Source organism: Cervus canadensis, chromosome 3, assembly GCF_019320065.1.
Source record: "Cervus canadensis isolate Bull #8, Minnesota chromosome 3, ASM1932006v1, whole genome shotgun sequence".
NCBI lineage: Eukaryota > Metazoa > Chordata > Mammalia > Artiodactyla > Cervidae > Cervus > Cervus canadensis.
In genome coordinates, this window is record NC_057388.1 from 87,807,390 (window position 1) to 87,832,811 (window position 25,422).

Sequence of the window (25,422 nt, forward strand, 5' to 3'; positions counted from 1 at the left end):
ATCAGGCCATACCCAGATTTTATGTTTTCCCTATCCTTTGACTACCATTTAACCTCTTTCCTGGTTAGACTGTCAATAGTTAAAATTTTGCTATTAAAAAATATTATGTATTTACTGTGGGTGTCAGAGGGAGTAATTCTGTGACATGGCTTCTTTGCACAGGTTGCTGATAATCCATCAATATCCTTCATCTTTAAATAATAAGTAATAGAACTTTCCAGTTCTACATGGACTCACATCCACTCAGCTAAGAAAATCTACATTTCTCAGCTTCCCTTGTAGCTGGGTGTGGTCATGTGACTGAATTCCAACCAATGGGATGTGAGCAAAAGTGATTATGTCATTTCCAGGTCTTGCCCTTAAAAGGAATGAGTGTACACTCCCCTTTTCTCTTCCCCTTCTCAATGGCCAGGATGCAAACATGATGGCAGGAGCTGAAGCAGTCACCTTGGAATTCAGAGATGGAAGTCACCTGTTGAGAATGGCAGAGATACTCTACCGGCTGTAGGCTACATCCCTTTGGACTACTATGTAAGAGAGAATCAAAATTCTACTTAGTTTAAGTCACTGTGTTTTGGGGTCTTCTGACTACCTGTTTTATGCTCTAAGCTTCATGTTACTACCATTACCCAGGAGCCTGTCCTTCTTACTTATACTTATTTGTGTTTTCTTAGTTCAAGTTTTATGATTTCTGTCTTCTTTTTGAAAATTTAAACTGTTAGCTAGTAGTTCATCTAATTTTTTTTTTCAAAGAATCAGCTTATGGTTTCCCTTATTCTAGTGTGCTTAGAAGTTTTAAGATTATTTTTGCTACCTTTACACTTGAATTAATTTCTAGCCATTTATGGAATTGTTGAGTCACATCCTTTCCTCCTCAACATTCTTTCTACATTGTTCCATTGTCCTATGCCATCTAAAACTGCTGAAAAGAAGTCCAAGGTCAGTCTCATTTTATTCTTCTTGGTAGACGGTCTGCTGCTTCTGCTGGGATGTTTATAGTAGGAAGCTTTTGTTATCCCTAAGATTTAGGAACTTCACAAGAGCTATTCTGATTTCAATGGTTTCTTTACTCAATTTGGTGGACTATAGGAAATTCTGTTCATTTGCCAAGCTGAGTCTTTTTGTTTCAGAAATGGCTTTTCTTTTATGCTTGTGACTACCTTTTCAATTTCATTTGCTCCCTCTTCATCAGGACTCTAGCTGTATGTTGGATCAATATAAACATCTCACAGTTATCACTTTCTTTCTAATCATTTCATCTCTTTGTACTTCTTTTTTGTGTCTGTGTGATATTCTTACACCTGTTATCCATGGCACTGACTCACTTTTCTGTTATAGCAACTCTACTTCTTGTGGTTTCTAATGTGACTTTCAGATATTTAGTGCGTTTTTCTTCTATTTCTTTCCTTACCTTTCCAAGTCTTCTTTTCATCTAATTTTGGTATCTCTGAAATTTTGTTCCATAGGGTCTCATATTGTATTCAGTTAGAGTGATACTTTTCAAAGAATTTATTCTATTTTCTGATATTTTTCTTCTGATGTGTATTCTTTATATGTATTTTTCTACTGACATTCTTTGGGAGAGGAGAATAGTATCTCACGTAGATCCCATGGTAGCTCTTTACTAAGAAATAGTGACTAAAAAAAAAAATTTTTTTTTAATTAAAAAAAAAAAAAGAAATAGTGACTAGTACTTTAATCCATCTGCCCTTGAGATATAACTTCTATTTCATAGGAAATATGAATATACTTCTCTAGCTTGCTAGAGAAGCAAGCTAACACAAGGGAAAACCGGAGAAATACAGAAGGGGGACATTCTGTAGGACAACTGACTCAATTGCTTCCACCAGTAAGTGTTCTAAAAAAGGGACTGGATGAGATTAAGCTTAATAGGTATTATGGTCCTTGACTGGATACTGATATGGATAAACCAGCTAAGAATAACTGGAAAAAATTTAAAATGGTCTGGAAATTAAATGAGATGAGATAAAATAACTAAAACACAAAGGTAGAAAGTGTTACCTAAACAAAACAGATGTAAAAATGTTATAAAACCATTTTTACAGTATGATCTCATTTTAGTACACACATAGGTAGCTGTTACAGTGAGTGATATTCTCTGGGTGGTAGAAATATGCTATTTGTTTTTAAGCTTGTCTGTATTTTCTAATATTCTACAAGTACATATACTTTTTATGTAATACAGTTTTTTTTTTAAATAGTGACACATATTTAAAATTGGAGAAGGGAATGGCTACTCACTCCAATATTCTTACCTGGAGAATTCCATGGATAGAGGAGCCTGGCAGGCTATAGTCCATGAGGTCACAAAGAGTCTAACACAACTAAGCAACTAACGCTTTACTTTTATATTTAAAATATTTACCATGAAAATAATAAAGCTTAAGCTTCAAGATCCCTTCTCATGCGCCCTTCCAAGGTCTAGGAGGACATCCCTCTAGCAATTTTGTACTATACTTCTGTGGGATTTTAAAATTTCATTTTTGATTTCTCTAGCATTTTTAAATTGTGATAAAAGACACATAATGAAAAGTTCACTCTTTTAACCATTTTTAGGTTTACAGTTCAGTGGTAGTACATACATTCACATTGTTGTACAAATATCATCACCACTCATCTCCAAGGCTTGGTCATCTTTCCAAACTCAAACTCTGTACCCATTAAACAATAACTCTTGACTCACCCCTCTCTCCAGTCTTTTTATTTTTAAGAGTCTCCAAAACTGTATAAGCTTTAAACTCCACAAAACCTGGGCCTAGCCTCAACTGACAACCAGATATCCTAGTCATTCTTGAGAAAGCTTTTGAAATGATACCTAACCCTTACAAGGTGACTTTAACCTCAAACCAAAGGACAATCAACATACTCAAGGAAACTCTCACCAAAGTGCTCATCAGTAAATGTGCAAAAGTCAATAATTGTCACAACATCAACAACAGTGTATACACATAAAAATAAAACCAGTGAATGTTACTAGAATATATATTAAACAACTTTTTCCAAAAGTTACTTGTTTGTCATTCTTAAGGTCCAATTTTATTGTAAAGTTAAGCCTATTTTCTCCATTACTTAGAATTATTGGTAAATAGTATCATAACTTCCTGTAAAATTAGTCCAGAGGAGTATATAGGCATTTTATATAGTTCTATCAGCTAGTTTTAAGCCTGACTTAAAATCAAAGAAACCTTTATTTCTTTCATACTTAGAAGAACTTCAAGGTAAGAATCCAGGACTAGTATAATTTTATGATCCTCAAGGAACTGGAGCCCTTTTATCTTGCTATGCTACCATCCTTAGCATGCCAATTCATGGCCCAGTAGGGTTGCTCAAGCTCCAGCCATCAAGTCTATATTCTAGTCTGAAGGGAAAAATAAGGAGTGAAAAAGAGCGTGCCCCCTTTCCATGATGATTCCTCACAGAAATTTCATCCAACTCTTGAACTTGCATCATTTTTGCCCTATAGCCTTGCTAGCTGAGAGAGAGGCCAGGAAACACAATCTTTATTCCACAAACCTGTGCCAACTAAAAACCAGACACTCTATTACTAGAGACCCAATGGTCAAATATATCCAAACCATACATCTGCAGCATGGAAGCTTTAGCTGTGAAAAGCATCAGTGTATTAATTATCATCACTTTTTACTGTGTGTTGTTTCCAGGGAAATGGAAACCACAGGATGTGGTCTCTGACTCCATCCTTAGAGAATGTTACCATAGAAGACATTTCCCCAGATGGTAAACAAAGGAAAACAAGGAACGTGAGGGTAGAAGTTGTGCCCACAGGAGAGCTATCTATAGAGCCAGAGCATAATAGAAACAACCAGAGAGGGGGGTGATGGAATCAGCAAAGGAAAGCCTCGTGACCTTTCAGCCTTCTCCCTGACTTGATAATGAAATACAGAAATAAACCTCCCTGCTAGTACTTTGCATATTTTGGTTGTCATATTGCTTTTCTAAATTGATTGCATTTGACCTTGATGGGGGAATTCACCTTGGTGCTTAACAGAGTCTGGAATTTTGTTCAAACTAGAATAGGATTTCTCCCTGAAATAGTGGTAGTGGTCAGTAGGAGTGGTGGTCAGTCTGCTGGGTTCTTTGCCTCTCATCTAGCTGCCCCAAGATCTGGGCTCTTTTTTCCTCTGGCTCAGGGATGAGGCAGACTCACTCTCTGAGAAGAAGCAGGCCGTGCTGATCTAGCAGAGCAGCTCATTGAGATTCTGTTCCTCTCAGCTGGCACCTCCACCCAGCCAGCCTCTGGGTAAGAAACCACTTATTCCTACTGCTCTTCAGTTTGACTTACTCAGGGAAATTAGCCCTGCAGAAGTAGCCAGCCAGTGGTAGCAAAGTATAGAGCAGGCACCTACAGTCCTGCAGCTTCTCCCAGAACCAGCAGAGGCTACTGCAGATAGACCAGGGCACATGGGGCCCACACGGTACAGAGCTCAGGAAAGCTGTTTTAAATCAACCACCACCCTTAAAATTCTTTGGGTAGGTCATATTTGGAGTAAGGGAGGCTTGAAAGGCAGGGAGGGGACTTTCCTCTTAACAGCGGAAGGAGCTTCCTAACAGCCTTCCTTCTCTGCTTTGTGCCTGGGTCAGCAAGTTCTAGGGGAGCTGTGTCCTCAGGCCCCGAGGGGGCTGGGGCCTGTCAGGGCACTCAGCAAGCTGTGAAAGCACTCTGGAGGAAAAGGGAGGCTCCTCTACATTTCCCTTTCCCACAGGCCTGCCCTGGTTTTTCATGATGTCATCCATTCATCATTGTGAGCTGATTGGCGGCCCCAGGCCTTGGCTGGCTGCCCAAGGCCAGGAGGGAAGAAAGAGGACCCAGGACAAACGCGCAGCAGGCCCCTGAGTATGTGCGGAAATGTCATCAGTTCCACATAGAAAGACTTGGAACAAATCGAAGAAGACAGCAAAAGTCACAAGATCCTATCCAACCTTCCCTTCCCTGAATGCCTGGGAAGAATTCAGGGGCCTCTTTCCTGTGGATGGGGAACCAAATCCTGGAGTGGGCCTGGGTGTGGAGGAGGGACTGCTCTGCCAGATGGTTCATTCTCCAGAATTCAACCTGTTTCCTGAATCAGTGGTGTTTGAAAGCAACTTTGTCCAGGTACTCTTGGGCCGCTCCGAATGGCACTCCTTGATTCCTCTAAATCTCTTCCCACAATGTGACGGAGAGTCTGTCCCCGGAACTGGAGTGGAGTGACAACTGAGGCAAAGAGAGGAACCGAAGGCAAGGCTACCCACACCTGACCCTGACGTTGCAGAGCCCCAGATAGGCTTTCTCCTGCAGTCACTCTGGGGAGAGAGGTCAAAGGTTCTCTGCTCTGAATGGAGGGTTTGATCTCTGAATCCCTTAGTTTACTTTAGCCTCCAGCCTGTCAGTTCAAAGCAGATGAACAAAGAGGCAGTCAAATGAGATGCTATTTAGGGGTTTGGAACAGAAATGCTGATGGATAAAAGAATAGAAGTCGGGCACCCAGAGTGATCTAGGCTCAGTCTGGTTACTTTTTTCTCGTCAGAAGATGTCATGGTGCAGGTGACCTGCACACCAGTTTTCTCTGTTGTAAAGGAGGTGGGACTGACCTGGCTGTTCCATGAAACATGGGAAGCAAAGGCCCCAGTACAGAAGCACTTGGTGCATTTTGTTTCCTTGCCTGGGCTCTCCTTAGGCCAGATGGGACCCACAGTAAGCAGCACTTGGGGGTTACAGGGGCCTGACAGTGAAAAAAAAAAGATGCAGGAGATAATAGGGCCCCTCAAGAAACTGCCAAAGGACAGGTTTTTAAAATAAAAGCCAGGAAATAGTCTGGGGAGGATTCATGGAAGTGTGACACATGTCATGGAACTCTTGTGGGCAATTGCTAATATTGGGTTGGTCAAAAAGTTCATTCAGTTTTTCCACATCAGCCTAAAAAACCCAAATGAACTTTTTGGTCAACCCACAATAGGCAAAGTAAATACTGTTACAGTTGTTTAACCAACATAGGTTTAACTGTGGTTCCAAACAAGTGATGACTTTGCCCCCACCAGTGGTGGAGCCAAGTCTGAAGCCATTGGCCATGTCTGAATGAAGCATTTTGGACTGTCACAATTTGGCGGTGGGGTTGGGGTGGTCACTGCTATCCGCATCTATTGGGCAGAGGCCATGGATGCTGCTAAACACCTTACAGCACACAGGTGAGCCCGCTCCCCCCAAACAAAGAATCATCCAGCCCCAAAGGTGAACAGTGCCGAATTTGAGAAGCTCTCATGTGAAACATGCTGCTCCTCCTGCCAAACGCTCAGACTGTGCCTGGGGGACTGCTTTGCAGGTCAGAAAGGGCAGGAACTGGAGAGACATCTACAAAGCCGCCAACACCATGGCCCTGGGGGTGACCTCCTCTGTGCCCTGCCTGCCTCTTCCCAACATCCTCCTCATGGCCAGTGTCAAATGGCATCACGGGCAGAACCAGACATGGAACAAACCATCCACAGCCCCCAAGATCAACCTGAAGAGGTGAGCATCCTGAAGTGGGGCAAAGGGGGAGGCGCGTAACATGGACAGGAAGGAGGGCCAGTCTACATCCCCACTTCCCTTCTTGTTGCATTCACTGCACTGAATTCCTAGGAAGTCTCTCTATTTTGGGGCAAGGGACAAGGAAGCCAAGGGGTCTAGGAGATGAAGCATTGGTTGGGAGATGCAGGTTCTAAACCTTATGCAACTGACTAGACTCAAAACAATTTTTGAGTCCCAAGTTACTTGATGCATTTCAGTATTCCTACTGGCAAAGTGAATTGAATGAAGTCTTACTTGGATCTGTAATATTATGCTTGTCCAGGATGCAATGGCCCTTTTATTTATTTATTTTTTCAGATTTCCAACTTTTTATTTTGTATGGGGGTATAGCTGATTAACAATGTTGTGGTAGTTTCAGGTGAAGAGCAAAGTGACTCAGCCATACATATACTTGTATCCATTCTCCCCCTATATCCTCCTCCCATCGAGGCTGGCACATAACACTGAGTATAGTTCTATGTGCTATACACTTGCTGGTTATCCATTTTGAATACAGCAGTGTGCAATGGCCCTTTTAGATGCTTGAGCCTCTTCAGGTAATTTGCAGGGTATCTCAAGAATCTCTAGATATTCCCAGAAGCCCAAGTTAAACTTTCATTGCTCCATGTTGCTTCAATAATAAACCTCTCCGTTAAGTTCCAAGCAGCCCCTACAGCAAGTGCATCTCAGTTCAGCTGACTAATCCCAGATCCAAAGCAAGCTCCCTGAACTTTAGTTCTTTTGGGAAGAGTAATTGAGGCCTTAAGGTCAATGAATGGGACAAGCTGGACAGTGGGGCCCAGCTCCCGTTGTTCTATCAAGAAGAAAATTAAAAATCCCTATGATCCCAGCTATCTTACTCCCAGGCTGCCCCTCTCAAGCAGGATTCAGGGAACACCAGCATGAAAATCGTGGCAGGATAGGTGGAGGTTAAAATGCAGATTCCAGGGCCCCACCCCAGACCTACTGAATCTGAATCTTTGGGGGTATCTTCAGGTGTCTGCATTTTAACCAAGCTCCCCAGGTGAATCTGATCTCCCTAAAGTTTGAGAACCACTGTGCTAATCATTCACTCTCCTGCTGCTGCTGCTGCTGCTGCTAAGTCGCTTCAGTCGTGTCTGACTCTGTGCGACCCCATAGACGGCAGCCCACCAGGCTCCGCCATCCCTGGGATTCTCCAGGCAAGAACACTGGAGTGGGTTGCCATTTCCTTCTCCTATGCATGAAAGTGAAAAGTGAAAGTGAAGTCATTCAGTCATGTCCGACTCTTAGTGACCCCATGGACTGCAGCCTACCAGGCTCCTCTGTCCACGGGATTTTCCAGGCAAGAGTACTGGAGTGGGCTGCCATTGCCTTCTCTGATTCACTCTCCTACCCACCCACAAAGCCTTGGTCCTAAAGGAGACAGTCTTCATTTTAATGAAGACAGGGTTGGACCATGTGTGTTGTCAATGTGGGGTTGTCAATGTGTGTCTTCCCTTGAGCCTTCAGGATTCTCCCATTGAAGTTTGTGGAGCTTCAGGTCTCTGACCGCCTTCAACGTGTTTTGCGGTTGAGGACAGTCACAGAGAAGATATACTATCTAAAACTCCACCCTGACCATCCTGAGACTGTCTTCCACTTCTGGATCCGGCTCATTCAAATTCTGCAGAAGGGCCTGTCCATCACCACCAAAGACCCCAGGATTCTTGTCACTCACTGCCTGGTACCCAAGAGTAGCTGCAGTCCCTCAGGAGACTCACAGGTAAGTGGACACTATGGCCTCCTCCAGCCAAGGCCAGAGCTGAGCTGTAGAGCTTTGGTAAGCTGATATGGGCGCACCCTGGGAAGACGATCCCTGCCTTAGGCCTTTTCTAATCACTTTATTGATTAAAATTCACCCAAGTGTACAGTTCAGCAATTTCAGTAAATGTATAGAGTTCTGCAACCATCACCATAATATCTATCACCCTAAAAAATTCCCTCATGCCCATTTGCAGTCATTGTGTTCCTACTTTCTGCCCTAGGCAACCACTGATCTGTCTTCAAACTCTACTCATATTTCTGAAACATTTCATATACATGGAATCCTATAATATATAGTGTCTGGCTTCTTTCACTTAGCATAAGGTTTTTCAAGTTCATATCATAGCATGAGGCCAACTCTATGTTAGAGTCACAGATTATCATTAATTTCTTCCTTTTATTGCTGAATAGTATTCCACTGCATGGATATACCACATTTTGTCTAGTCACCAGTTGGTGGACATTTGGATCATTTTTGTGCATGCATGCTCAGTCCTGTCCAACTTTTTGAGACTCCATGGACTGCATCCCACCAGGCTCCTCTGTCCATGGAATTTTCCAGGCGAGAATACTGGAGTGGGTTGCTCTTTTCTCCTCTAGGGGATCTTCCTGACCCAGGGATTGAATCTGCATCTCCTGTATCAGCAGGAGGATTCTTTACTGCTGCACCTGGGAAACCTTTGGATTATTTCCAGTTTGGGCCTATTATTAATAATGCTGCTGTGAACATTTGTGTACAAGTTTTTGTATAGATGTATGTTAGGGTTGGAGAAGGCAATGGCACCCCACTCCAGTATTCTTGCCTGGAAAATCCCATGGATGGAGGAGCCTGGTAGGCTACAGTCCATGGGTCGCTAAGAGTCAGACATGACTGAGTGACTTCGCTTTCACTTTTCACTTTCATGCATAGGAGAAGGAAATGGCAACCCACTCCAGTGTTCTTGCCTGGAGAATCCCAGGGACGGGGGAGCTTGGTGGGCTGCTGTCCATGGGGCTGCACAGAGTCAGACACGACTGAAGTGACTTAGTAGCAGCAGCATGTTAGGGTATGTTTTCATTTGTTGTGGGTGGATTCCAATAATTTGGAATTGCTGAGTCATATGTTAAGTTTATGTTTAAACAGGCAAACCTTTTTCCAAAATGACTGTACCATTTACATTCCCACCAGGAATGTGAGAGGATTTCACTTTCTCCACATCTTCACCAACAATGGTATTATCTTAATTAAAGCCATTCTAGGGGATATGTTGTGTTTTTAATTAGGATTTCCTGTCAAGGAACTTTTCATAGACTTGTTAACCATTTACATATCTTCTTGGTGAAATTTCTATTCAAATCTTTTGCTTATTTTAAAATTTTTTTTTTCTCATTGAGTTGTAAGAGCTCTTTGCATATTCTGGATACAAGTCCTTTATCAGAATATGACTTGTAAATATTCTTTCCCAGTCTGTGAGTTGTCTTTTCATTTTCTTAATGATGTTTTCTAAGGAGCAAAACTGCTTCATTTTGATGAAGAGCAGTTTATCAATTTCTTCTTTAATAGATCTGACTTTTGGTGGTGTATCTAAAAATTTTGTTCAACCCAAAGTCACAAAGGTATTATCCTATATTTTCCTCAAGAAGTTGTATAGACTTCATTTAAAAAAAATTTTTTTTTTTTTTTGGCTACATCACGTGGCATGTGGGATCTTAGTTCCCCAGCCAAGGATTGAATCTGAGCCCCTGCCGTTTGAAACATGGAGTCTTAACCACTGGACCACCAGGGAAGTCCCTAGACTTAGCTCTTACATGTAGGTCTTTGATCCCTTTTGAGTTAATATTTTTGTATGATGTGAGGTAAGGGTACATTTTTAAGTAATTTTTTTTTTTGGCATGTGGATGTTATAACTGTTCTAGTACCATTTGTTAAAAGACTATCCTTCCCACATTGAATTGTCTTGGCATTGGACCATAAACATAAGGATTTATTTCTGGCTTCTCAGTTCTGTTCCATTGATCTGTTTGCCTATTCTTGTGCCAATACCACAATGTCTTGATAAATGAAGCTTTATAGTAAATTTTTTGAAACTTCTGAATTTTAATTTTTGAAATTGGGTGCTGTAAACCTTCCAATTTTGCTCTTTTTCAAATTGTTTTGGAATAGCCAATTCCAGATCCTTTGCATTTCCATGTAAATTTTAGGATCAACTTGCCAATTTCTGTAAAACAAACAAACAAACAAACCTGCTGGAATTTTGATAAGGACATGTCGAATTTATACATCAATTTGGGGAAAACTGCCATCTTGACAATATTGAGTCTTTCAGTACATATGCAAAGTCTTTCCATTTATATCAATCTAATTTAATTTCCCTTAACAATGTTTGCAGCTTTCAGTTTATAAGTTCTGCACTTCTTTTGTTCAATATATTCCTAAGTAATTGATTGTTGATATTACTGTGAATGGAACTGTGTTGTCTTAATTTTGTATCACTTATTGAAAGTATATAGAAATACAGTCAATTTTTGTGTATTGTTTATTAGCTGTAGTAGTTTTCATGGATTCCTTAGGATTTTCTACATATATGCATACATTCTTGTTATCTGCAAATAAATATAGCTTAATTTCATTTCTCATTTGGATCCATTTATTTGTTTATTGCTCATTGAATTAGTTAGAACCTTCAGTACAATGTTTAAAAGTAACAAAAGCAGACAACCTTGCCTCATTCCAGGTATTAGGGTGAAAATATCCAGTCTTTCATTAAGTATGATACTAACTCTGGGATTTTTGTAGATGCCCTTTATAAGATAGAGGAAATTCCTTTCTATTCCTTGTTTATTAAGAGTTTTTATCATGAATGGTATTAGATTTTGCCAAATGCTTTTTCTCTGTCTACTAAGATGATCATATTGTTCTTTATTCTATTAATATAGTATACTGTTGTTTAGTTGCTAAGTTGTGTCCAACTCTTTGCAACCCCATGGACTGTAGCCTGCCAGACTCCTTTGTCCACATCCATAGGATTTCCCAGGCAAGAATACTGGAATGGGTTGCCATTTTCTTCTCCAAGGAATCTTCCCCACCCAGGGATGGAACCCAGGTCTTCTGCACTGGCAGGCGGATTCTTTACCACTGAGCCAACAGGGAAGCCCATATATTATATTACTTTAATTGATTTTTAGATGTTAAACCAGCCTTGTGTTCCTGCAATAAATTCTGTTACCTTACGATGTATATGATCCTTTCTATATAGTTTGATTTGGTTTGCTAGCATTTTGTTAAAAGAGTTTTGCACCTACATTCATTAGAGATATTGGTCTGTAGTGTTCTTGTGAGAGGCTGGCTTTGGTATCAGAGTAACACTTGCCTTATTGAGTAATTTAAAAAGTGTTCCCTCCTCCTCTGTTTCTGAGTTTTTGAAGAATTGATGTTACTACTTCTTTAAATATTTGATAGAAATCAGGGAAGCCACCTGGGCCTTTTTGCCTCAGGCCTTAGAGTCTAACTCTGAAGCCTGAAGTGAGCTACAACATAAGCTCCACAATGGCTGAGATTTTTATCTGTTTTTTTCACTGAAATTCCCCAGTGCCTGGCAAATAGTTGATATTCAGTAAATATTAATATTAAATGAACATGAGCAGCATGCACAACTAGGGGCATCCCAGGTGGTGCAGTGGTAAAGAATCTGCCTGCCAATGTGGGAGCTGCAAGAGATATGGGTTTGATCCCTGGGTCAGGAAGATTCCCTGGAGGAGGAAATGGCAACTCGCTCCAGTATTCTTGCCGGGAAAATTCTATGGACGGAGGAGCCTGGTGGGCTACAGTTCATGGGGTCTCAAAGAGTCTAACATGACTGAGCATGTACACACACACACACACACACACACACACACCCGCACAACTAGAACATCTGAGGGGTATCACAGGCAACAAGCAAAAAAGGCAATTTTACTGTAGCATAAAAAGCATCTCAGCACAGGCTATTTCTTAGAGAAATGAATTTTAAAAACATTAAATTTCTACAATAGACATTTAACCCCCTCTATGTAAATATAAAACCAAGTATGGTAAGTTTTATTAAAGTTTATGTTAACAGACTGTTCAATAACATAGTAAGGTATGTTAAGAATAGCTTAGGTACACTAAATTATGTTTAAAGTTTTCAATAACAATATTATTCTTAAAAAAAACCAATATTATTCTTAGGACATCAAAGGAAATTTATAACAACAGAGATCAAAACAAACAGATGCAGCCTCAGAATTGCCTCTCTCAGCTGCTGGCATGGCTGTCTGATGGAACACTTTAGGTTCTAACACTTCAGGGTCTAGACCATGATATTAGGAAAATGCAGAGATGCTAAGACCTTAACAACCTGGCCTTGTTTTTCTTTCCTCCATCTAGTTAGTACAGAAGAAACCCCAAGCTTCCCAGCCCAGCGAGAGCCTCATGCAGCTGATGGCCAAAGGGGAGAGTGAGGCCCTCTGTCAGATCTTTGCGGACTTGCATCAGCACAACCTGTTCAGGTACATGACTCAAATCCAGCCAGCTTGATGTCCCCAGGTGGTCTGTCCCAGAGACCCAGAAACCAAGTAATCTGGTTAAGGGGCACAAGGAAGTATATGAAATACTGCCCTTCCATATCCAATCCAGTCTGTATTCTTGACTCGGGGAAACCTTTTCCTGGTCTCTTTGCCTGATTGTCCTTCTCCACAAGCACTGTGGGCTTGACTTCAGAGGAGGATATTCATAAAAAATGAAAAGTAACTTCTTCAATATTAAGAATAAATTAGTAACACAGTGGAAAAGTAAAACCTAATTTCTAATCTAGTTCCTAGATTTCCTACTGAGAAATAATCAAGACATTGTTTAAAACATCCTCTATCACTGAGTTCCTTTACCTACATACTTGGCCTCTGCTTGGACTTTATGGAGCTTCTGTGGTCACTTTTTAAGTGTTTTCTGGAAAGCTCCCTCATGTAGGCCTGTCTTCTCCATGTCTGAGGAAATGTCATTGTAGGTACAGATGACTTAGGGTTGACTCTTAGGACTGGCTGGTATTAGAGAGACAAAAGTAGGGAGCACTTAGACATCAGGGTACCATGGGCAGAGAGCGAAGATCAAGTGGGAACCGGGGTCCTAGTGAACTTGACATGTGGTGTCAAAGAAAAGGGAGAACAGAAATAAATTAGTAAATGTCACCAGAAGAGAAAAACACCAGAGAAGGAGATTTTGTCATAACAGGGACCAGCAACTCAGAGACAGAATTTAAAAAAAAAAAAAAAGTTTTTCTGTGTGAATGAGTGCCAGTAATAAGCTGAAAATCAGGAGAGCTCAGAGGAGGCAAAGTCTCATAGTGGGTAAGTACTCACATAGCTTTGGACCCAAGTCACCGCTCTGACTATGAGCCCTTGGGCACACTGCTTAACTCTTCTGGGCCTCAGTTTTCAGATCTGTAAAGCAGAAATTATGATAATGCCAACCTCATCCAGATAGTGTCAGTATAAAATGAACCATATGCATCAAGTGCTTGGCTGGTCCTCAGCAAATTTAGAGGCAGATAAGTTAACTCTCAATAAATATTAACTTGTATTCTAACTTGGGCTGAAAGTAGAAAAGTGATAACACAAGAAAAAGACTTATTAGTTGCCCACTGTTGAAGAATTTTTTATACTGGGGTTGTCACTCGGTATATCACACAGAGATCTGTAATGAAGAAGTTCCAGGGTGTAAGATATCACATTCTGAACAGGAGAGCTCTGGACTTAATACAGCATTTTTTTTTTTTTGACCAAGCCACTCAGCTTTCGAGCTCTTAGCTCACTGACCAAGGGTGGAACTCCCGACTCCAGGCAGTGGAAGTGCAGAGTTCTAACCATTGAACCATCAGGGAATTCCCAGAACAAGATATTCTGAAGCAATTTTTAGATTGTCTCAAAATGTTAACTCACAGATTTTATTACTCTTAGGACAGCCTCTGTTTATACCTCATTAGCCACACCTATATTTAGTCAAAGCTATGGTTTTTCCAGTAGTCATGTATGGATGTGAGAGTTGGACCAGAAAGAAAGCTAAGCACCAAAGAATTGATATTTTCAAATTGTGGTACTGGAGAAGACTCTTGAGAGTCCTTTGGACTGCAAGATCAAACCAGTCAATTCTAAAGGAAATCAACCCTCAATATTCATTAGAAGAACTGCTGCTGAAGCTGAAGCTCCAATACTTTGGTCACCTGATGTGATGAATCGACTCATTGGAAAAGACCCTGATGCTGGGAAAGATTGAAGGCAGGAGGAGAAGGGGTGGCAGGGGATGAGATGGTTAGATAGCATGACCGACTCAATGAACATGAATTTGAACAAAGTCCAGGAGATAGTGGAAAGCAGAGGAGCCTGGTGTGCTGCAGTCTACGGAGTTGCAAAGAGTGGGACACGACTTAGAGACTGAATAACGATAGCCACATCCGGTTGCAAAGGAGGCTGGGAAATGAAGCCTCCACTCGGCATAGCCATGGGCCCAACACAAAATTAGACGCTCTGCCTCAGCAGAAGGGAAGAAGGGATGCTGGGGGCCTACTGGTAATCTCTGGCACAGAGAGATTTTAACATCTCTGAAAGGTCAGAGAAGTTGAAGACCTGAAGGAAAAACTCACAGAAGTCAGATAAAGGATGGGGAAAGCTGTGCAGGCTAAGGGAACAAATGGGTATAAGACTGAGGCTTCGCCCTGAGTAAGAAGCTTACTGAGTCAGTGTAGAGAAAGGGACGGAATATCAGTGGGGAACTGGGGATGTTGGTAGGAGGACATACGTAGAAGTGGGCAGGGCCCAAGCCAGGCAGGGCCTGGGAAGCCATGCGAATGGATTTAAGCTTTAACTGTAATGGGAACCTTAGCAGCATTTTAAACAGGGAAGTGATGTGATCCCATTTACATTTTTAAAAGGTCAAGCTGGCTGCTGCTGTGACAGAGATTTGAAGAGAGGGAGGCTAGGTGTGGAGGGACCAGCCCGGGAGCCATGGCAACCGAGTCCAGGCTGTCATATGCAAGACGGATCAGAGGGATGCGAGAAACAGGGAACATTTAATTTTTGCTTCCCTATCTCAAACAATTACTTTGTACAGACGTTTAGTTTCTTCTCTTTCATTTCCCAGCATGAAGCCCTGGAGTGATGATTTTTGTCCTCATTTAGGCAGGTTCTGGTCTGGCTGCAGTTTTAGCACATCAACAACAATATGCAACTTACAGCAAATAAAATAAATGGCTGAGATGCCAAACAGATGGAGTCACGCCCACTCCACCTTAGCAAAATCAGCATCAAGGGTTCTGCTCCCCAAACCCCTACCCCATCCTACCTCCCCCTTCTTTAGTTTTCCTTCTGGTGCTTTAATATGGGTCACATCCACCCAATATAGCCACAGCTGTCCTTTTTCATATTTATATCTGCCTCTAAAGCTTTTGTTGCATCAGGAAAAATATAACGAGAAACAAGATTTAAAACAAGAGTCTCATGCTCTATTCTTTTCCTTCTGACCTTCATTTCCTTGATCCTGAAATGACTGGAGTTCCAGGAGCAGCAAAAAGACGGAGAACAAAAAGGACAGCTCAGGTAAGGGAGGGCACAGGGTACCTGCATCTTGGAGAATTTTTCTGCTCTGCAGACATAGGAATAAAATTCCCTCCAGTCCCCCACCCCAACTTCCCTGAGCTGTCAGGATCACCATTATCCTCCTGTACCTTGGTTCTAGTTCTTCTGGCATCTGTGGTCACCATTGTCTATTTGGCACCACATCACCCCAGTTTCTTTCTTTGAAATATTCTTTACATTCTTGAGTTCATTTCCAAGCCCAAAGAACCTACTCTAATCCACTTTATCATCTCTTGCCTGGGCCACTGCAGCAGTCTCCTGTTAGTTCATTCATTCATTCAAAAACACATATTGAGCACTTGGTAAGTGTCAAACACTGTTGAAGGCTTTGGAGTCACAGTGAAGAAAAACACAGTACCCCATTCAGGCATTTATAGTTTTTGGAGTCAAATGGGTAAGTTCCCAAATCACATAACCTCTCCTTCCAGGCAACATTCAAAGCTCAAGACTGGGGTGCTCCTGTCTTGAGGGCACAAAGGCAGAGCTCCCTCACTCCTTCCGGGAAGCTGTCCCGGAAGACCTGGGGTCTGTGCTGAGTCACAGAGAATGAGTACAAGTGGGCTGGCCGAGGCAGATGAGGCAGGGATCCTAGAAAGAGACACAGAGTCTGTGTGAGACAGCATGACACATTCTGGAAACAGCAGCCAGTTCCCTATGTATTCTCAGGTTCCAGTTTACCTCAAATCCACTCATTTTGGCATGGCTGATCCTGCATGAACTTTCCATCTTACCCATCTCACCTGATTACTCTCTCCTCCTTAATAGGGAGCTCTTTGCCTCCTTTTCTCCAGCTCAAATCTTCTGCTTTGGTCAAACCTCCGCTATCCTTCACCATGACTTATTCATCCTTCTCTGCTCCCTTCTTCCTGACGCCATTCTAAATCCTGCCTAATCATACAGATACACTCACAACTGGGGATTCCCCGGTGACTCAGCATTAGGAATCTGCAATGCAGGAGACACGGGTTCAATCCCTGGGTCAGGAAGGTCCCCTAGAGAAAGAAATGGCAACCCACTCCAGTATCCTTGCCTGGAGAATTCCATGGACAGAAGAGCCTGAAGGGCTACAGTCCACGGGGTCGCAAAGAGTCAGACACAACTTAGAGACTAAACAACGACACTCACAACACCTTCCTGTCCAGGCACATCTTGCCTTGCTCATAACCTCTCTTTTATAACATAAGTTCCCTAATTGTTTCATAGGTTTAAGTCTTATTTCTTCAACCAATACTAAACTTTTTTTGTGTGCCTCTGAATTCCTACAGTGGGAAGCACAGGTCTGAGAATGCAATAGGAGCTCAATAAATATTCATGTACCACCTCCCCAAGAAATCATTCCTCCAAATCAGCTCATAAGGCAGCCAGAATATCATGTTATATTTAGAAATTTGGAGGAGTATGTAGATCCTAGAGGAGCTGTGCCAACTTTTATCCAAACCAGGGACTCAAACTCAAACATCTGCAGGTGTTATAAAGGAGTAAAGAGTCCATGTGTCATATATATAAGAAATGGCTAATTTTTCTCCCATCCCTGTTATTCATAAAACAACAGCTGGGCTGACACAGTTTAGCACTGAAGAGACAGTAGCGAGTGATGGGGACTGTGGCAATGAAAAAGTGAATGTTTCAAAGTTTCATTAATGGTTGCCTTGCTGCAACACAGGCCTGGCATTGCCAGATAATCTGATTTTTCAAGAAAAAACAAAAATCTAAATTTTTGTATCACATACACCCCCACCCCCCACTTCATAAAAATCTAAAGTGTGAAAGTGATAGTTGTTCAGTCGTGTCTGATTCTTTGTGAACCCATGGACTGTAGCCCTCCAGGCTCCTTGGTTCTTGGAATTCTCCAGGCAAGACTACTGCAGTGGGTTCCTACCATTCCCTTTTCCAGGGGATCTTCCCAACCCAGAGACTGAACTCGAGTCTTCCGCATCACAGGCCAATCCTTTACCATCTGAGCCACCAGGGAAGCCCAACAAAGTACCGTATAGGCCAAAACTTGGTGGGCAAACAAAAGGTACCTGCAGACCAAAGTGAGCCTGGAGGCTGCCAGTTCTCAGCCCCTGTTCTCTATGGTAAGCAGAGGTGACTGCTTGCCCACATTTTCCGCAAGTCTAGGACTGCTTTCTCATATTATGTGACTGCTAATAACAGTGGTGAGTCATTAATGTTTTTACACATACATTCAAATACACACACATGTACATACACTCAAAACATATCCCATGAGATTAGTGTTGAAGAAGGCAGAGCTAGAGAATATTTCAAACTTATTTTAGGACTTGAGAAAACAGCTAGAATTTCAGAGTCACAGGACATCTGTGTCATGGGAACTGTTGCTCCCGAGATGTCCCTAGGCTGATTGCAATTAATGATCCTGGGATGTCCTTAGGACCCTGTTCTTTCCTTGGACCTGAAGAAACCCCTCTTTTCTCTTTGGGCCAAGTAGCGTACACTTTCAGTTTGGAAGGATGCTCACACCCCAGCCTCTTAAAACTTTTGGATGATGAGAGGGAGAGAGAGAGGGAGCTACAGTTGGAAAAGCCAGCGTCCCCAAGTCTACCTGTGTTGCTGAACATGTCACTTCCCCATTTGTGGGTGATGTGATCTATATGGTCCTTCCCAAACTTTAATGTGCAAATGCCCCCCTAGGGATCTTGTTAACATGCAGATTCTGATTCAGAGCATCCAGGCAGACCTGAGACTGCATTTCTCACATGCTCTGGGTGATGCCAAAGCTGCTGGGCTGTGAGCCACTCTTAAGGAGGCTCTGGCTTCAGGCCATCTGGGTTCAAGGGCACTGCCTGTCCAGCTAGCCGAACCTCCTGGGGACATTCACTCGGTTAACCTCTCCAGGCCATGTTGGCTGCCTCGTCTCATGGGTGCTGCCTGTTGACACGATGTAATGGCAAAAACACAGGCTTTGTTGCCTGGCTATCTGGCTTGGGATTCTGGCCTTGCCTCCTCATGGGTAAGTGACTTCACCTTGCTGGGCCCCAAAATCCTCACACATCAAATGGGGACTATGGCAGCACTGACCTCTCGGAGGTTGTTGTGAGGGTTAAAAGAGCATTAATGCATGTAATTGTTTGGAACAGCGCCTGGCCAATAATAAGCACCTTACAAATGTTGGCTGGAACCTGTGAGTGTGCTCTGTGAATTAAAGTACAAACAACCACATTCCTTTCTGACCTAGGAAAAAAATCCTCTCTGAATGAAGACTCCATCCCTTGCACCCGTGACCTCAGTTGGAGGGATTCGTTCACCTATGGGGAGTGGGAAAGAGAGAACCCCTCTGGACCGCAGTCCCTCTCACTCCTCAGCACTCTGGCAGCCTCCACTCGGCCCCAGCTGGCCCCACTCATAGGTATGGTGACGGCATTCATCCACTGCCTTCCTGGGACAGGCCTGGGTTCAGGTTCTAGGGTCTTGGGAATTATTCCAGGAGGCTGTGGTTTGGGAGTGGGGGACTAGCCACAGCTACCTCAACCCTCTTTGTTCTTGCCCTGTTCTTCTCTACCTCCAACTGGGCTGAGTGAAACCCTGGGTGGCACCTCCAGAGCTACCAGAGGCCCCTGGGCATTCCTGCAAGTGGCTCAAAAGAGACAGATACTGGCAGGACACGGATGTCACTAGAGCTGCCTCCTTCGTGCTGTGCGGGAAGCACGATGGGCTGCCTCTGCAGAGGGAGGAGCTCCTTTTCCTTCTCTGGACTCCACGGGAGTCCCAACCTTCTGCTGTGTAGAGTGGGGAGGAGGAAGTCCATGAGGAGTCAAAGTGAAAGTCGCTCTGTCACCTCTGACTCTTTATGACGCCACTGGGCTCCTCTGTCCATGGGATTCTCCAGGCAAGAATACTGGAGTGGGTAGCTGATCCCTTCTCCAGGGGATCTTCTTGAGCCAGGGATCGAACCCGAGTCTCCTTCATGGCAGGCAGATTCTTTACCATCTGAGGCACCAGGGAAGCCCGGGAGGGATGAGGTGTGGGGATCAAATTTCTCTGAGGCCCAGCCCTTATCTTTCCATGCACCAAGGCTCATCTGTCCATCCATGTATTCATTTAACATTCATTAAGTATTTCCTGTGTGCCTCTGTTTGACCAGAGAGAGATCCTTAAAGAAGGTACAGTGGTTTATGTTTTCTAGAGTAAAATATAATCAATAAGCCACTAACTCTTATAAGTTACCTATTATCAATAGTTGACAATTTAAAAAATTAACAGAAGTATCTAGGTACCTATAGAAGAGCTCATAAGGCAAGCTATATCTTATTCAAAGTTTTTCTCTCCTATACTCACAGGAAATTCTATTTGAGCCACCCTTTCACAGTAGAGAGAATCATACAACCCTTGCCAACACCACTCTGCAGCATTCAGCTTTCTGTGGGATACTGTCCTTATGGAGGGGAGGAGAAAAGCTGCACCTAAGGAAAAACTAGAATCATCTCACGCTGACAGCATAGCCTTTCCCTGGAGAATCGCTTGGGAGCATGGCTCCTAGACAAGAAGCATTATTCCAGCATTATTCTGGTCCGTAACTTTGTATCCTCACCACCACACATCACCACACCTCACCTCCCTTCCAGCACAAGAACATATGCTCGCAGAAGGACCAGGATCGAGAGAGAGAGAGAAGGAAGGAAAAAGAACCAGAACCAGAAAAGAAGTGGAAGAGAACAAAACGGGGCTGAAGAGGAAGGTGGAGGGCAGAAATCAGGGAAGAGGGGAGATGCAGAAAAGTGGTAACAGAAGGAAACAGAAAAGAGGACAAGAGAAGCACACGAGAGATGCCTCGCCAAGCTTCTATTTATCTAATTTAAAACGTCAAAATAAGGCCATATACCAAAAGAGACATGTGTTTTCCTCTCTGCTCAGACTCCTCTGGACAAGGATACGGGGACAGAAATGAATTCTAGCCAAAGGCCTCTCCTTAAATGTTCCTTTTTGCCAATTTTTCTCCTTAGTCCTTCTGTTTTGATTCAAGCCTTAGACCTTCTTCCTTAGTGATTTCCCGACTTGGACCTGCTAGCCTGGCCCTGCTGTTCCAAATGGTGGTTTGGGTCTGAGGCTACACAAGTTTCCTGCGGGAGGTTGTAAGACAAGGTGTGTGTGGTAGGGGGAGTTTCTCTTTCTGAGTTTCAGAAATAAGGCTTTCTATTGTCTCAGCCCTACAAACACTGGCTCAATTTCTTTTGCATACCATACCCCCTTGAAATAGAGTATCTTGTTAGTACTTATTAGATATTCAAAGAGAGGAGACACAGGCTCAAGCTACAGGTTAAATCAGAGGTTCCAGGCTCAAAGTATAGGTAAAATCAAGGGTTCACAAATTATAGATGAAGACAGTCACTAAGGTGGGTCTGCTAGAGAGACCATGGACTGGTCTTTATTTAAAATGCACAATATTGCACATTCAATAAAAGCCAGATAATGAGTATTTCAGAAAAGGTACCCAACCTTCCAGTTGGAAAGCTTTTCTGGACATCTTGCCTTAATTTAGGCTATCCTAGGGGAGGGTATTTTTCTTCACTGAAGTGGTTTTCAGACTGAAATGGTTGGAGGGCTAAAAAGTAAGTTCCTCAATCATCATTGCTCTTGCCAAGGATGAGTTATGTCCTAATTCTTGGTGATTTCAGTATCCACATAGATGATCCTTCCCATACCCTAGTCGCTCTCCTTGTCCTTCACCCTCCTCAGCCACTGACCCCCCTCCCCAATTTACCCTAGAGTTTGCCATTAATAACTGCACCCCACCCCATCATTTTTATTCTTCAACTATATACCATCTCCTATCTTTCCCTGAGTCTGATAATCCTTCTTATACCATCTCCTATCTTTCCCTGAGTCTGATAATCCTTCGACCCCACCAATCCTGCAATTTCTTGCTCCTTCTGGGTTTTCATTATCCCATCCTGTCCTCACATCTTCATTCCCTCCCCCTCCAGCCTAGATTCCATGATCCATCCTGAATATCATCACTCTCTTGCAAGTACCCTCAGCGCCTTTGTACCTCTCCCACTTTATTAACTGACCAGGTCGAACTCTCCACCAACCGCACCATGACACTAAACTTTTTTTTGGTTGCACTAGGTCTTAGTTGTGGTAGCTGGGATCTTGGATCTTAGTTGAGGCATGCAGGATCTTTCAGCATTCAGACTCTTAGTTGCAGGATCTAGTTCCCTAACAAGCGGTCGAACCGAGGGCCCCTGCATTAAGATCATGGAGTCTTAGCCATTGGACCACTAGGGAGGTCCCCACGCCACTAAACTTGCCTGGAGAAAAACCACATGACATACTATCCAGTTTCACCTCAACATTATCTCAGTTCTCAAGAGGGTCCTTAATATTGCCTGGAGCTCATACTATGTTCCCCTCATCTGCTCTCTCTGCTGAATGGGCTATTCCACATCTTCTCCTTCTTTGGGTGGGAGGCTCCCCCAGTGCCTCCTGATGACCCAGCTTCCTATTTCACTGGGAACATAGTAGCAATTGAAAGAGAACTCCAAGTTCTCATGACCACCCCTACCACTCACCTAGAACCAGACCAGTAGATCTAGATTCTCTCCTTGTTAATATAAAAGAACTGCCTAGCTCTAAGGAAAGTCCAAATCTTCCCCTTTTGTACTGGGTCCCTTCCCACCTCACCTACTCAAGGCCATTGCTCCAGCAACTCTCCCTTCTCCCTTCATCATCAATTTGATTCTCTCTCTTAGAGGCTTCCCATCACTAACAAACACGCTGGCATTTTTCCTTAATATAACTGCTATTTCTTCCATTTAAAAATATGAAAAAAATAAAACAAAACAAAACCTCTCTTGGGCTCTCTGCCCACTCTGTTCCCCTTTAATAAACTCCCTAAAAGGGTTTCCAATGTCTTGCTTCCCATTTTCTCTTGAACACTTCCACTAAACACCAAACCTGATCTTCACATTGCTAATGCCAATGGTCAATGAGTCCTCACCCCTCTGTTAGCATGTAACATATGTGATTTCTCCTGGAAACACTTCCTTCACTTGGCTTCTAGAACATTATTCTCTCCTCTTTCACTGGCTTTTCTTCTCAGTTTCCTTTGCTAATTCATTCTCATCAACACCCCTCTACCACCATCATCACCACCATCTCCAAACACTAGAAATTTCCAGGACTGAGTCTTGGGTCTCTTCTAATCAAACCTCATGGTTCATACCACACATAAACCAGTTACTCCTAAATGTATCTCTCTAGTCCAGAACACTGATCACCAACTGCCTACTCGACAACTCCATTCGAATTTCTAATAGGCATCTCAACATGTCCAAAAAAAAAATCTCTCAATACTGACTTGTTCTTTTCTATCCTTGACTTCTATCCAAGACTTGCTCCCCACAAGATCTTTTCTATCCTTGACTTCTATCCAAGACTTGCTCCCCACAAGGTCTTTTCTATCCTTGTAAATGGAAGCTCCATATTTCTACTTACTCAAACCTTGGAATCATCCTTGACTCCTCTTTCTCTCCATCTCATTTCCAACCCATCAGGAAACACCTTTAAATTGCTTTCAAAATATACACACAATCTGACACTTCTCAGAATTTCTACTGTTACCACCCTGGACCAAGCCATCATCTGTATTGTTGTAAAAGTCACCTAAATGAGTGGCTTGTTTCTAATCTTACCCTTTTCAATTTCATGTGACCCCCTTTTTTTAAAGGTTGGCTTGATTTTTTTTTTTCTTCTATTGATGGTAACCTACTTTTCCATGACTCAGATGGTAAAGAATCCGCCTGAAATACAAGAGACCCTGGTTCGATCCCTGGATCAGGGAGATCCCCTGGAGAAGGGAATGGCTACCCACTCCAGTATTCTTGCCTGGAGAACTCCATAGAGAGAGTTTTGTCCATTCACTGCTGTACCTCCAGTGCCTAGAACAGTGTCTTGCATACAGGAAATAATACATTTGCAGAGTGAATGTTCAGTAGCACCATATGAGAACAGCTAGGATGTTTGAAGAACATTATCAGCCTTCTGAGGTTGACATTATTCTATTTGCCATAAACAGTCCTTTGGTGCTTCCCCCCAGTTAGATGGACCTTGGGCATGGCTATGGTGATATTTCTTAACGTGTGTCAGCCCTCATGTCCTTTTCCTCTTCTACCTGCTTTCTAACTTGAGGGCTCCCCGGAGGCTTAATCTGCTTTTCTCTCCTCAGAAACCTCATGTGTTCTCATGGCTCCACCAGCTGCTGCCTGGCCAATGACCTTAAGCATCTCCTCCAGCCTACTGGTTCATTCTTTTTAGCTGTTCTCCTATTACCTTAGATTCATCGTGTCTTTAATTCAACTCCGTTCCCCTATCATCCATGTACCTAGCTCATTCTCCCAGTTTCCTACAATTAAAACTTTAAATTTTCGAGTGCTCCTTTTTCATTTCTTTCTTCCAAGCAGTCACCAAGTCCAGGAAATTCTTATTCCCACTTTTTAAAATTCTTTTGTATACAAGTGTTCATTTGCATTTCTCTTGCTCTGCCTAGGCCAAACCCTCATTCACAGGGAACCTCAGGGTTAAAGAGTGCCCCATCTCTGGCAGAGTCCCACTACCTTATCCAGCCTCTTCTAGGACACTTCCAAGATGGTGGCATTTCCACTAGGCAGCTGTTCCTTGAGGGCAGGGGCCATGTCCTATTCTTTGTGGGTTTACCAGCACCTAGTACAGTGCCTGACTTCAAGGTGGCATTTTCAAAATAATTTTTAAAGTGGCTCCTGATGCAGCCTATTCCATAGTTAACCTGTATGGAGATGCATCTCCCTGAGAGAACACTTTCAACCTCATTCCACTTGCCACAAAGGCACAAGCTTAGAAACCTTCAGAGGAAGACCCACAATTCCCACTGCCTTCAGCTCAGGCTCCTCAGAACTCAGGCTCTCCCCTCCCCATCCCCTCTTTTAATCTCCCTTCTCCCCAACCTGACCCAAGAATTTACCTCCTACTCTGTCCCCTACATGCCCTTTTCCGGTTATTCCTTTTGCTAAATCGTGCTCAGGAATTTTTTAGTCCAGCCTGAGTCACACCTTCTTCAGAAGCCCTCTCTGGCTGTTACCAAGGGTTATGGCCACGCCTTCCCAAAGCATTGGTGAACCTCTTACCTTGATGTTTAAAGTAAACTAAGTTGCTTTGTATTTAACTTTCTCATGAGCACACTACTTGTCTCAACTGGATTTTAAACTATAGAGGCTATATGTGCTAAGAACACAGTAGGTTTATATTCCATTGACATTGCAAAGGTAGTAGCCCTTAGAGAAGTGAAAGTTGCTTAGTCATGTCTGACTTTTTGAGAGACCCATGGACTGTACAGTCCATGGGATTCTCTAGGCCAGAATACTGGAGTGGGTAGCCTATCACTTCTTCAAGGGAACTTCCCAACCCAGGGATCGAACCCAGGTTTCCCGCATTACAGGCAGATTCTTTACCAGCTG

General features: G+C 43.0%; 1 protein-coding gene across 2 annotated transcripts; it reads left to right on the forward strand.

The window, feature by feature from the left end:
* Positions 1-404: 404 nt before the first annotated feature.
* On the forward strand, positions 405-20,818 carry FAM71F1 (family with sequence similarity 71 member F1). 2 transcript variants are annotated; one of them, XM_043463655.1, is made up of 8 exons: positions 405-531; positions 4,743-5,131; positions 6,336-6,520; positions 8,051-8,303; positions 12,732-12,853; positions 15,888-15,931; positions 19,170-19,340; positions 20,272-20,818. In XM_043463655.1, exons 2-8 carry the CDS (start codon positions 4,886-4,888, stop codon positions 20,283-20,285), a joined length of 1,035 nt encoding a protein of 344 aa, XP_043319590.1. In that variant the 5' UTR covers positions 405-531; positions 4,743-4,885; the 3' UTR covers positions 20,286-20,818. The 2 variants fall into 2 exon arrangements, with proteins under 2 accessions (XP_043319590.1, XP_043319591.1); XM_043463656.1 differs by having other exon boundaries at positions 15,894-15,931.
* The last annotated feature ends 4,604 nt before the right edge of the window (positions 20,819-25,422 follow it).

Coding starts and splice junctions, on each gene's coding strand:
- FAM71F1 (XM_043463655.1), top strand. CDS start 4,886: ATGTCATCAGTTCCACATAGAAAGACTTGGAACAAATCGAAGAAGACA. Junction 5,132..6,335: donor TTGAAAGCAACTTTGTCCAG/GTACTCTTGGGC, acceptor ACTGCTTTGCAG/GTCAGAAAGGGCAGGAACTG. Junction 15,932..19,169: donor GAACAAAAAGGACAGCTCAG/GTAAGGGAGGGC, acceptor TTTCTGACCTAG/GAAAAAAATCCTCTCTGAAT.